The sequence below is a fragment of the Bicyclus anynana genome, chromosome 21 (assembly GCF_947172395.1).
Source record: "Bicyclus anynana chromosome 21, ilBicAnyn1.1, whole genome shotgun sequence".
Taxonomy (NCBI): Eukaryota; Metazoa; Arthropoda; class Insecta; order Lepidoptera; family Nymphalidae; genus Bicyclus; species Bicyclus anynana.
Genome location: NC_069103.1, coordinates 11639330 through 11652620, shown reverse-complemented (window position 1 = coordinate 11652620; position 13291 = coordinate 11639330). Strand labels below are relative to the sequence as shown.

The 13291-nt window shown below is 35.7% G+C and overlaps 1 protein-coding gene across 1 annotated transcript in view; it reads left to right on the top strand.

Moving 5' to 3' along the window:
• LOC112046433 (uncharacterized) overlaps positions 1-12917 on the top strand; it is a 63617-nt gene extending 50700 nt beyond the window's left edge. Inside the window, exons 52-64 of the mRNA XM_052888193.1 lie at positions 237-466; positions 1427-1640; positions 1954-2049; positions 2609-2844; positions 3602-3815; positions 4307-4402; positions 4775-5001; positions 5611-5818; positions 6561-6641; positions 7872-8098; positions 9264-9489; positions 11525-11632; positions 12313-12917. Coding sequence (XP_052744153.1) covers positions 237-466; positions 1427-1640; positions 1954-2049; positions 2609-2844; positions 3602-3815; positions 4307-4402; positions 4775-5001; positions 5611-5818; positions 6561-6641; positions 7872-8098; positions 9264-9489; positions 11525-11632; positions 12313-12524 — 2375 coding nt within the window. The 3' untranslated portion in view covers positions 12525-12917. The remainder of the gene's footprint in view (positions 1-236; positions 467-1426; positions 1641-1953; positions 2050-2608; positions 2845-3601; positions 3816-4306; positions 4403-4774; positions 5002-5610; positions 5819-6560; positions 6642-7871; positions 8099-9263; positions 9490-11524; positions 11633-12312) is intronic.
• The last annotated feature ends 374 nt before the right edge of the window (positions 12918-13291 follow it).

Genomic DNA, 13291 nt, shown 5'->3' with positions numbered 1-13291 from the left:
TTTCTACTCGCGGACGCCCGCGTCTTCGCCCACGTCAAATTTAGGTTTTCACAAATCCCGCGGGAACAAAGGATAGCCTATATGTTATTTCAGAATAAAATCTATTTCCATTCCAAATTTCAACCAAATCGTTTCAGTAGTTGCAGCGTTATAGAGTAACAAATATCCAAATAAACATCCATACAAACTTTTGCTTTTATAATATTAGTAGGATTCATAATGAACTTATATTGCAGTTGCCAGTTGGAAGCTTAGCAGGACAAAGCAGCTTACTGAAGCATCAAAAGCAGAAATCGATAAAGTCATTAACACAGTTCCAGTCCTCAGACAAGATTACTACGTCCCAAGGGGACACACTGAAGAAAACTGCTTCTATTACCCTGACAATTACGGAGGTCCAGTTATACAGAACGGACAGTGTGATATAAATGAAATAAACATCGTCGAAAAGTTCGATATTAATGCGGTAAGTTAATACCTAAAATGTCGTCGTCATCAACCCATATTCGGCTCACTGCTGAGCTCGAGTCTCCTCTCAGAATGAGAGGGGTTAGGCCAATAGTCCACCACGCTGGCCCAATGCGGATTGGCAGACTTCACACACGCAGAGAATGAAGATAATTCTCTGGTATGCAGGTTTCCTCACGATGTTTTCCTTCACCGATTGAGACACGTGATATTTAATTTCTTAAAATGCACACAACTGAAAAGTTGGAGGTGCATGCCCCGGACAGGATTCGAACCCACACCCTCCGGAATCGGAGGCAGAGGTCATATCCACTGGGCTATCACTGCTCATGTATCATGCACTGCATGCACATGCATGGTGCTCATGCACCTAAAATGTAACACCAATAGATTATATATTATTGTTTATATCGATCAAGAGCGTTGCCAAGGAAACCGAAAAGGGGTGTGAATTTTCATCGTCCTCCTAACAAGTTAGGCCGCTTTCATCTTAGATTGTATCATCACTTACCATCAAGTGAGATTGTAACTAACAAGAGTTAACTTGTAAAGAAAAAAAGAAGGAAAAGCTGACGAGAGATTAAAAAATTGGAACCCTTTTTAGCTAGTTAATACATGAACTATAGATGAAAATTACGAGTAAGTCTTAATCAGGTAGATTGGAAGCTGTGGTGTTTGAAAGTCCAGCAGTGGACGTCCATCACTGGTAATGATGATAACGTTATCGATCACAGTCCCTTCAATATTGAGTAAATTTTAGAAGCTGATCAGTCAGTAAATACAACACATTCCGTTTAACATTCTAGTACTTTTCATTATTAGTATTTCTTATATATTTTTTAATAAATTGTCTAAACCAAATTCTGTAAAAGTTCGTATTTTATATAAGGCATCCAACAGATTCTATTGCAAACAGTTTATTTGCGGACAGCAGATTAATTCAAACATTCCTTTTCAGTTTTCAGGAGCTTGGTACGAAATCTCACGCTTCCCTTCGGAATTACAAGATGGCGAATGTGTCTCTAATGATTTTATCATCAACAATGGAATAATACAAATGCGTAAAAGCATTGTATATAATGACATGAAGACGACGTTCACTGGACCTGTCACTTTAGATCCTGATGAAAGAGGAGTTATGAAGGTCACACTTAATGATCCCGTTGCTGGAGGTAACCTAAGTAGATGCTTACTCACGAAATGCCACATTTGAAAACACAATAATACTGTTCTTGATATTTTCTGCCTTTTGAATCAATTTCTTTTAAGTGAAATAAATTTAATATTATTGGTCCTTATAGACGGATATTAATATATAAATCTATGTCTATGTCTATATCTATGTCTAATATGAAAAGGTGGTAAATTCTTTTCTGAATCAGCAAAGCATCCCAAACACATTTCTGAAATTTTAAGCTTAAGTTTAAAAGTATTAATGACTTTAGTTTAATTTTGTATTTTATATAAAACGTTTCACCCTTGCAGGAATCTTCGAAATGACTTTCCATGTGTTGGACGTTGTTTACAACGACTTTGCGTTGTTGTACGGTTGTAGGGATGTTGACAGTACACGCAAGCAAAGTAAGTATGAAAACATTTTTATCTACTCCCATTTCATAATCTACCCTGTATGAATCGTAATCTTCTCTATACATATAAATAAAACCTAAAACCAATCACAAAGCTATTCAGTTCGTTCCATGCTCAACGCCAATAATAAATCATTTACTAATTCATAATCATGGTCATAGAAAAAGTATTGTATACCATTGCAAGTAATTAGCAATTGATGAAAAAAAATCACTCGTGCCACATGAAAGTGGCATAACTAACTATCTCCAATTGATCTTTATTCGTCCAAAATCTAAATTGTTTCAAAATCAATCGAACTCGTTGAAGTTTCATCTTACAACTATCTTGAACACAGAATATAATATAAAATAGACGATCATGTGATACTGCATTGTCACGCGAATTTTAATAAATATATTTTTGCTATTCAAGCGCTTATATTACCAAAACACACACACTACATTATTTTAGTGTTTGTCTAATTGCATCCTGTAGTTTTTTGATTGATCAATCAGTTTAATTTGGGTCAACCAAATAATCCGACATTAATTTCATTTGTTTGTTTTAGTTTACAGTTGGAAATTAAGCAGGTCATCGACCACATTGTCAGAAACAGCAGTTACAAGGATCAACCAAATTGTCAATGATACCAGACCGCTCTTTGAACGTTACTTTGAAGAAACGGATCAAACTTCTAATGGGTGTTTCCATTATCCTGATTTCGATGAGTTGCCTTCGGTCATAGAATTAACTGGACATTGCGATACCAGTATTAGAGGGAAAGCCAATTTTGACGTGGCAGCTGTAAGTATATTCCTTATTTTAAAACTAAAGTATTATTTAAACAATTTTTTGTAAGGACACTTTATGATACGCAAAAGGAAAAGTCAATTAATGAATACTACGACGGATTTATTAGGTAATTTTTTCACGCCCACGAGCACAAATCTCATCCGGATTAGGCCAATAGTCCACCAATGCGTATTGGGGGACTTCACACACGTAGAGAATTGAGAAAATTCTCAGGTAGGTATGCAGGTTTCCTCACGATGTTACTCCTTCACTGTTTGAGACACGTAATATTTAATTTCTTAAAATGCACATAACTTAAAATTTGGAGGTGCATGCCCCGGACCGGTTTCGAAACTACGCCCTCCAGAATCGGAGACAGAGTTGAATAATATAACTAATAGTTTAAAATACTAAAAATACGCTTTTTAGCACGCACCAAAAATTACAAATGTTGGATTTAAGTCACTTGACTATTTTTTACGTATTTCTGAAAACAAACCCTTACATTTGATATCCATATCTTGGGGGTCATCTTGGGAAGGCCGCCATATTGGATTTGTAATGACGTTTCTTAGCTAGTTATGTATTGTCATCAGAACTCAGAGCGTGTGCAAAATTTCATCCTAATCCAAGACCGGAAAGTGGGTCAAATTAAGATTCCAAGATTTTCTCACATACATAGTTACAAGTGAAGCTAATTTATAGCGTGTAATAACTATAAATAGTTGGTACCACAAAAGAAATTTTAATTGTGTTAATGATATTGCAGTATCTCGGAAAATGGTACGAAATTGCCAGCTACCCTCAACCATTCCAATATGGACAATGCGCACGCGCTCAGTACAGTCTGGGTGACGGCGTTGTGAATGTGCTCAACACTCAAGTTGTGAACCAAACACTGGACGTACAAATGGCAACCGCTGTACTTGGTTCAGACGATGGTAGCGGTCTCTTACATGTAACCTTCAATTTGCCTAATGGAGGTAAGTGGTTTGTTAAAAAAACTGTATTTAATTAAAGCCCAAAAGAAACCAGTTAAAATTTAATGAAACAAAAATTAAAATTTGTTTGGTGTCGGACTTGATCTTCGTGGTTTTGTTAATTAAAAGGCATTTTGATATTGAATACATGTATTACTTTGTAATGGAAGATGGAAAACAATTGAATGACAATATAAAACATTCGCAGGTAGGTAGACAAATGATATGATGCGATAAAGTAAACGCCTGTCGTAATTAGCACGCAATTATTGCCTTGAGTAACATTGCGGCGTTGACAAAATTAGCAATTTGTACAATTGTACAAGTAACCCAATTTAAAACAATGAGCTATTCATCACTTCAAATAAATTAATCACCGATTTATTGATGCTGCTGATTATTCTAACTGGTGTAATGAACGCCAGTAAAAATTCTTTTAATATTTTGAAGTAAGGAAAGATCAGCAAAAATGTAAATATATTTTCTTCTTACAGTGACCAACGTTGTCAATTACTACGTACTAGAAACTGACTACAAAAACTTCGCTTTAGTCTACAGTTGCCGTAACTTGACAAACGATCGGAGACAAGGTAAGCCATCCTCATCATAAAATGATCTTTTAAACATAGATATTTTTAATTGCTTTGGATAATGCAGAGAGATGCGGATAATGCGGGGGGATGAAAGTCATAATACCAGAAGAATATTGAATTTGTGAGTGGACACAAGAGGAGAAGGCCAAAGAAGGCATGGCAATTTGTAGGACATTGTGGCTGTTAAGTTGTATAACTATTAATTAAGCAACGGTAAAAAGAAACCTACTAACCAGAGGTTTCTTCAACTTTTAGTAAACTTTTCTCCTTCCCACTTGTATCAATAAGGAAGTTATTAACTTGTACCATTAACGAGGCTAAAATAATAATTTTAAATAAAATAAACATTTAATATAAACAATTTTTCAGTCACCAGTTGGAAGTTAAGTCGTGAAACGAGTTTGTCTGACGAAGCACTCCTAATCATGGATGAAATTATCAATAGCACTCAAGGTCTTAGACAGAGCTTCTATCGACCTACCAGTCAAACAGAAGACTCCTGCTTCTACATACCAGAAGTTAATAAAAACGAGGCCCCAGAGTTCAGAGGACAGTGCGGAGATATCAGTGGCATACAAGGATTTGATGCTAAGAAGGTAAGATAAACATGCACCTCAGCTCAGGATAGAATATTTTTAACAGACTCAAAAGTCCAAATTTCGAACAAAGGTTATGGTTAGGTTATGGTTAGGTTATTCACAACATTTGTCAGGACAAATTGTTTAGCAATTCAAACTGTAATCCAAAATAAGACAATAGAATGGCAGAGAACGACCTTGAGTGGAGTCACGAACTTGTGAACGTTGTATGTAGGGTTAAGAATCCCTTGACAGTTAACTAGCCCTCCCCTTTTCCACTCAAGTAACTTTCCCCGCTTATCCCAAGTAACCCAATATTAGTATTGATGAGGGTAATCTCTTACCCTTACCCTGTTCAACACTCATCAATACTCATCAAAAGAATTTATCAAAATCATCATCATCGTCAAAATTATCATCATCATCAGTATACCTACTGAATTGATTTTGATAAATCATTTAGCAATAGAAACTCATGTAATTTGTTTGTTGCTTGAACGCGCTAATCTCAGGAACTTCTGGTCCTGATTTGAAAAATTCTTTCAGTCTTAGATAGCCCATTTATCGAGGAAGGCTTTATAAAAGAATTAAAAACTCAAAAGGTAATTTAATCAACTTAAATTCCAGTACATCGGCTGGTGGCATGAGATCGAAAGCTATCCTACAAACAACGACAGAGGGGCGTGTATTAGCTCTGAATTCAGTCAACTTAACGATGGATATCATATAGTAGATACGAATGTCTTCGACAATGTCGCTGAACTAAATTCCAGTACAGTCACTGTTACAAATGACGGAAGATTGAGGAAGACATACAGCAATGGCGGATACGACGGTAAGTTTAAACGAATATTATAAAGAGGATTACTCCAAAACTACTGGACTGATTTTGAAAATTCTTTTGCCATTGAAAAGCTACATTACCAGCGAGTAACATAAGGTATATTTTATTCTTGTATTCCCACTGGATGGAAACTACGTGGGTGAAAGCGCCAGGAGACTAATAATATAAAGTAAAATAAGTCATAATAATATAAAGATTCTGCTTATACTTTCTAATGTATTTTTGCCATTATTTTTATTCAATCCATATAGAATCTTCAAAGTTGCGTTTAAAGATAAATGAATATAAAATAAATACACAATATAATATTTATATTTATATCATGATACTTTTCGTTTATTAACTTTTTTTATTTTTTATTCTTTACAAGTTAGCCCTTGATTACAATCTCACCTGATGATGAGTGATGGATGCAATCTAAGATGGAAGCGGGCTAACTTGTTAGGAGGAGGATGAAAATCCACACCCCTTTCGGTTTCAACACGACATCGTACCGGAACGCTAAATCGCTTGGCGATTCTTTGTCGGTAGAGTGGTAACTAGCCACGGCCAAAGCCTCCCACTAGCCAGACATGGACCAATTAAGAAAACCTCAATCGGCCCACCTGGGGATCGAACCCAGGACCTCCGTTTTGTAAATCCACCGCGCATACCGCGGAGGCCGTCAAATATACCTATTATGATATTTTTTCGTTTATTACGGTTTTTATTAAGAGATTTGTCATTGTTTCAGATATTTGGATATTAGCAACAGATTACGAAACGTATTCCCTTCTGTACTCTTGTGAGAACATTGACAGTCAATCCATGCGAGGTAAGTATTCTTTGGTCTACTGAAAGAGATCTCCTGCAATCGATTGTTATTATAATAACATCTTATTTATTTTATACGGAATGGTTGGGAGTATTTTCTATAAGTTTAGGTTTATGTCTTTTCCATTATTATCGGTTCTTTACAAAAAACATACATATATCCAGTAATACTTATGGAATGCTAGGAAACTTTATCGTCACTAAATTATGAAGAAGTAGAATCTTTATTAAATCTTATATTCCACGCACGCACGCACACACACACAGGCAGCAGAGTCTTACTACTCCATAAAGAATTCTCGCATGAATTTATATGTAATCTTGGAAACTGAAATAATTTTTTTTTATTTTAATTTTTATATAGAATAGTGTGTGTCATCAACCCATATTCGGCTCACTGCTGAGCTCGAGTCTCCTCTCAGAATGAGAGGGGTTAGGCCAATAGTCCACCACGCTGGCCCAATGCGTGCAGAGAATTAAGAAAATTCTCTGGTATGCAGGTTTCCTCACGATGTTTTCCTTCACCGATTGAGATACGTGATATTTAATTTCTTAAAATGCACACAACTGAAAAGTTGGAGGTGCATGCCCCGGACCGGATTCGAACCCACACCATCCGGAATCGGAGGCAGAGGTCATATCCACTGGGCTATCACGGCTCTTATATATAGAATAGTGCCTAGTTTTAAAACCCTTGTACACACCACTGATTACAATACCAAATGTTTTAATACCAAATTATTTAAATTAGGTACTTTACTGTAGAATTATTATTTAACTAATTAATTACCTACTATTAATCAATATATTTGTGCGTTACCCGCAAAAAAAATTAAGTTCATTTCAATACTATAGGTACTATAAATATTATAGTAGAATGTAGGTACCATCTGTAAAATTACTTCTGTGTAATAATATAATAAATAGAAATGTACATGTATTATCATAAGTGCTTGCAACAAACGGGCGCTTAACAGTGGTAGGTTGGTACCTACATGTCTCAAATTAATAATAGTTTATTACTTAGTAAATTATGTCCTAATTGTTTTTCCTGCCATTATTCTAAATGTTCATAAAGGTGTGTAAGCCTTTACAAACAAAAGACCATAGCATGTTAGCAATAAGAAATATTTATAAGTCTATTGTTCTAACTACATTATCTGTATATTTTAAATGGGTTTAGCCTGAAATAAAGACATTATTTTTAATAATACGAATTTCTGCCTAACAGTATGGAGTGCCAAATACAGCAAATCACGTCAACTAACACCAGCTGCGCGGGAAGCTATCGACCAATACATCAACTCCACAAGAACGTTGGAGACGCAGTTCTATCAGGTCGTGGATCAAAGCGACAGCGTCTGTTTCCATTATCCCGAACCAACCGGCAACCAAATCATCATACCTGGACAGTGCGACCTGAATATACCTGTGGAACAGAACTTTGACGTATCCGAGGTAATCAGTCTTTTGAATACGATTTCTTTATACAAGGTTTCATCATTATCAACCCATATTCGCCTCACTGTTGTTTTTTTTTATCTTTACAAGTTAGCCCTTGACTACAATCTCACCTGATTGTAAGTGATGATGCAATCTAAGATGGAATCGGGCTAACTTGTTAGGAGGAGGATGAAAATCCACACCCCTTTCGGTTTGTACACGGCATCGTACCGGAACGCTAAATCGCTTGGCGGTACGTCTTTGCCGGTAGGGTGGTAACTAACCACGGCCGAAGCCTCCCACTAGCCTGACCTGAACCAATTAAGAAAACCTCGATCGGCCCAGCCGGGGATCGAACCCAGGACCTCCGTCTTGTAAATCCACCGCGCTTACCACTGCGCCACAGAGGCATCAAAACACGTGTTGAGCACGAGTCTCCTCTCAGAATGAGAAGGGTTGGGCCTTAGTCCACCACGCTGGCCCAATGCGGATTGGCAGACTTCACTCATGTACGTAGATAATTAAGAAAATTCTCAGATATGCAGGTTTCTTCACAATGTTTTTCCTTCAGCGTTTGAGACAAGTGATATTTTTTTTTTAATTGTTCATAACTCAAAGGTTAGAGGTTTTTCGAACTTGCGCCCTCCGAAACGAAGGTAGAGGTCATATCCACTGGGCTATCACGTCTCATACAAGGTTAACACGGTTATATTGTCGCTGCACAGCAAAAATCGATGGTTTAAATCACCATTCAAGTGCCAAAATTAGATTCCATCCAACATTAACCATGCGGCCAGCGTGGCGGTGGTCAGCGCGGGCCAAGTCGATCTATTTATTTAAAGTATAAAAGATTTTTAATATTGATATGATTACTATAAGATGTTGTTAGGTTAGCTAATTACGTAGTAACTTGAAACAGAAGATCCCTTAATTATGGACAGAATAAGGTAATCGACTTGGTATTACATGGATCTCACAACTTTTTGCGGTAGAATAACTGATTGCGAGAATTGCTACATTTTACAAGTGTTGTTTTTTATGGTATTTAATGTACAGAATTGATCTCTCTACAGATTTATTATAAGTACTATAGATAGTTATGGCGGTTAATTTTTTAAAGGTTTCTTGATAAGTATATGCTCTTGCAATTATTAGCTTAATTTAAATGTTTAATTTCCAGTACTCAGGTACTTGGTACCAAATTGAAAGATACCCACAAGTACACGAAAATGGTACGTGTATAGGAGCGAGGTACACCTTGGACCAGAACACGGGAGTGGTCACTGTACTCAACTGGCAAGTCATAGACGGAGTGTTGGACACGGTGGAAGGGACTGCAAGAATAAACTCGACCGATGGTAGCGCAAAGCTGATAGTCAACCTGCCGATTCGATTTACGGAAGGTAGTGCTTTTTTATTTCTTCTATACATTTTTTTTATAAATAAAAGAAATGACAGTGATTTCGACCATACGACTGAAGTAAAACTTCATTCAAAGAAGTAAGAACGCCGTCTATGAGTCTCAGGCAAATTGGAACAGGTTATAAAATTGTACAAAAAGGGATCGTTTCAAAGTTCTCTATGAACGCCATCTATTGGTAGTTTAAAATAACAAACTCTGTTTCACTATGCCTGAAAATGGCAGTGCGCATTGCCCTATTACATTTGTATTTGAAAAAATAATCTCATAATAGGCAAGTAGCCTATTAAGAGATTATTTTCTCTCCTCTTTTGTAAATAGTTTAAACTGAATTTTTGAAGTATTATAAGATCATTTTATTTTGTCCACCAGTAAAAATTATAATTTAAATTAAAAAATATCTACATGAGATTCTTTAATTTAAATTATAATAATGAAATGCAACACATGAGCAAGTGACGTCATTCACAAAGGCTACGTTTCACTTAGGGCTTTTTGCTACAGAAAATTGAATATTTTATTTATAGTACGATCAACATCTGGAAAACAGCGTACATTACTGATACCGCGAATAAAAATATTTGTTTGTTGGTAGCTCATTCGACTCGTCATGACCTCTAGAAAAATGTGCAAAATTTCAAACCCGCACATAAATAATTGATAAAGTTGTAAAAATTGAAGATTTTTAAAAATAGGGGTGTATTCTGGAAATTACTCCCAAACTATTGGTGTTAGAGAATTTTTACAATAAGATTCTTAAAGTAGAGGAAATTTTCTAATAAAACTATTAACCTTGTGGATACTTTTTTGCGAAAACAAAATCAAAAGGGAGTTGAAATAGGGATTAAAAGTTTGTATGGAAAGTCCCTGATTTTTAAAGTTACAGTTATAAAAAAATATTCAATAATCATGAAAAAAAATCAGTTGTCTGTAAAGTCGGTTTACTGACGATAGTTGAGCGTGACAACGTCATATGAAAATACTGATGGATGTTTTTCCAAAAGAAAATGTTATTTTTTCTAAAATACTGTTTAATAATCTTCATAGACCAGAATATACTTTATTTCTTGAAAAAAGTTGGCAATCCTAGAGCGAGGGAACGACGCATGACGGCATCTTTTTTTGAGTGTGCCCGGCTGCACACTCAAAAAAAGATGCCGTCATGCGTATAGGCCTATCTCAGGGTAGGCGAACCTTTATGCATCAACGTGCCATTTTTTCTAAAAAATGTTTAATGGGGTCATTGGCGTGCCATCAAATAATTTTGACTTTCTGATTATTTGGAGAATAACAATAATAAATACTATCAAAACTCTTTATGAAATAAAGTAAACAAAAGAGGAAAGAAACATTTTGGAATGTTTTTATTACACGCATAAATTAAATTATTGTAAAATTAGTGTGACTTCTGTTGCTGCAGGTTAGACGACAAATAATTTATGTCAAATACCTACTTTACACTTGTTTTATGATCGGCGACGTGCCCAAAATATTGTGTCGCGTGCCATCAATGGCACGCGTGCCATTGGTTCGCCTACCCTGGCCTATCTAATTATAAGACGTTGTTACGTCAAAATACGAAATGTTATGTGATTCAAGAACATTTTAAATTCAACCAAAGGTTAAAAAGGGATTGAAGTTTTTTTTCAATATAAATCTAAATATAAATTTGTTTTAAGTATATTTTTGTAAAATTAAATAGGGTTGAAATTTTCAAGTTGACGTAGTCGTAGGCGCCCACTAGTATAGTATTATAATAAAATTGTTAGTCTTAACAATTGGACAACGTCTTTTTCAATTGGAGAACGTCTGTCGGGTCCTCAGGTATTATTTTTTTTATGGTTATTTGTATCGAATAGACTCCGAAACTACTGGAAACCAATAGGTAGAAAGCTACATTACGGGCTATATTATTTTTCCCACAGTCCAACGGCCACTAAGCTGTAGGGGAAGGCCGATACTGTTTATCAATGGAAAATTAATTGTTTTGACATAATAATAATCGTATTATAAATTTTCAGAAACTGAGCCCACCATGGTATCGACGGAATTGTACGTCCTCAAGACCGACTACTTAACACATTCTCTGGCGTACAGTTGCGTTAACGTCGGGCCATATAGACGAGCCGGTATGTATTTTTTGTTAGTTGATAAAAAATCTACAACGAGTTTGGCTTAAATAGGTAATATATAGTAGTAAGCTTGATGACCTCTCCGGTCCAGTAATACTGTTATATTCATTAAAGAGGTCCAGGGTTCAATTCCCAACTTGGATCAATGTCCTATCTATTTACCAGCGACGAAGTCTTTACAGGCAGATTCACGCTGGGTTACCTTTTTGAAATTCTTACAAATATTCATTACTGTAATGTAATGAATATGCATGGATTCCGGATGAATATTTATTGGACAGAAACTGCAGTCTGTATCAAACAGTATAAAGTTCCTGTTCTTTGGGACGACTTGCCTACGTCAAAATTCCATCCTTCGCCACTGATATCTGATATGACTGATACTTTGGAGGCAATACTAACAAAATAGGTGCTTGAAGTTTTTGTTGGTACCACGTTCAATCCACCTTCGATACAACATTGTTATACTATACCTTTAACTATATATTTCTGTTAATTGTAATTTCATAATTGATTATTAATTAAGTTATGAGGTTAAAAAACCCTGGGTAGGTACGTGACAAATTTGATAACCTCTTTTTTATAGTTGGGTAAAAATCAGGAACTTCGGTATTGGCCCCAATTCCTGGACACCCACCAAATAATGCCCGTTTTAATTATTTTGTATTATTCCACAGTCGGAGTATGGAAACTGAGCCGAACGCGTGAACTGGACGATGAAAGTAAATCCGCAATCGACGCAATAACAGCTTTAAGGCCAGAGCTACACCAGCCGTATTTCAATCCGGTCACGCAAAATGACGACTGCGCAGAGCCCAGTTCAGCTGTCATAGTTAAAAGCAGTATTATTATTATGTTACTCTGTAGTATTATTAAATTTTTACTATAGTTACATAATGTTAAACTAGATTTTATTATTTATTAAAATTTTATTATGTACCTACATTGTTACTCACAGTTGTTTTTAACAATGCTGCTAATTCGTCTGTTATGCAACTGGCAACAATAATCGTGCTATCCTTTCTCAATGTTCGCTTTTAGAAAGGGTGCCTGCTACCTGCTTTATTAATGACAATTTGACCGGTATCCAATGATTTGTCGCTCATAGACGCAAGACGAAGTAAATTCCCTGAGAAATATTGAAGTTTATTCTATCCATTATTAATAGCAATTTATTTTATTAGTTGTATGTTATTTTGTAAATTTCTTCTGTGATTAAATAAATATTTGTAGGAAATTGAAATAAGCAAATACCTGTTTAATAAAAAAAAAATTAAACCAATTCATCGTTGTATTTATTGCATTAGAAACGCATACTTCTGCAGCCATTTCACCAGCCATGCCATGGCGATCGCAATCGTTTTGGTGGCGTCGAAAACGTTACTAATAGCGCCATATATTTTGCTTACGGCTTACAACTTCCCATCCACACGGCTAACCCATCTCAAATGGTAGGTCGATATGATAGGTTATCGTAAATAATATTTACTATCATATCAGTAATAAGTACCTACTTACCAATTTCTGAAGTAAAGAAAGAAAGAAAAATTTTTTATTTGGTCAATAAAATCTTTAAACTAAGCTCGTATTATGTTCTACCTACTGATCAATCTGAAGGCGTAACCGATATCGTATTAATTTTAACCGTTTTAAGAG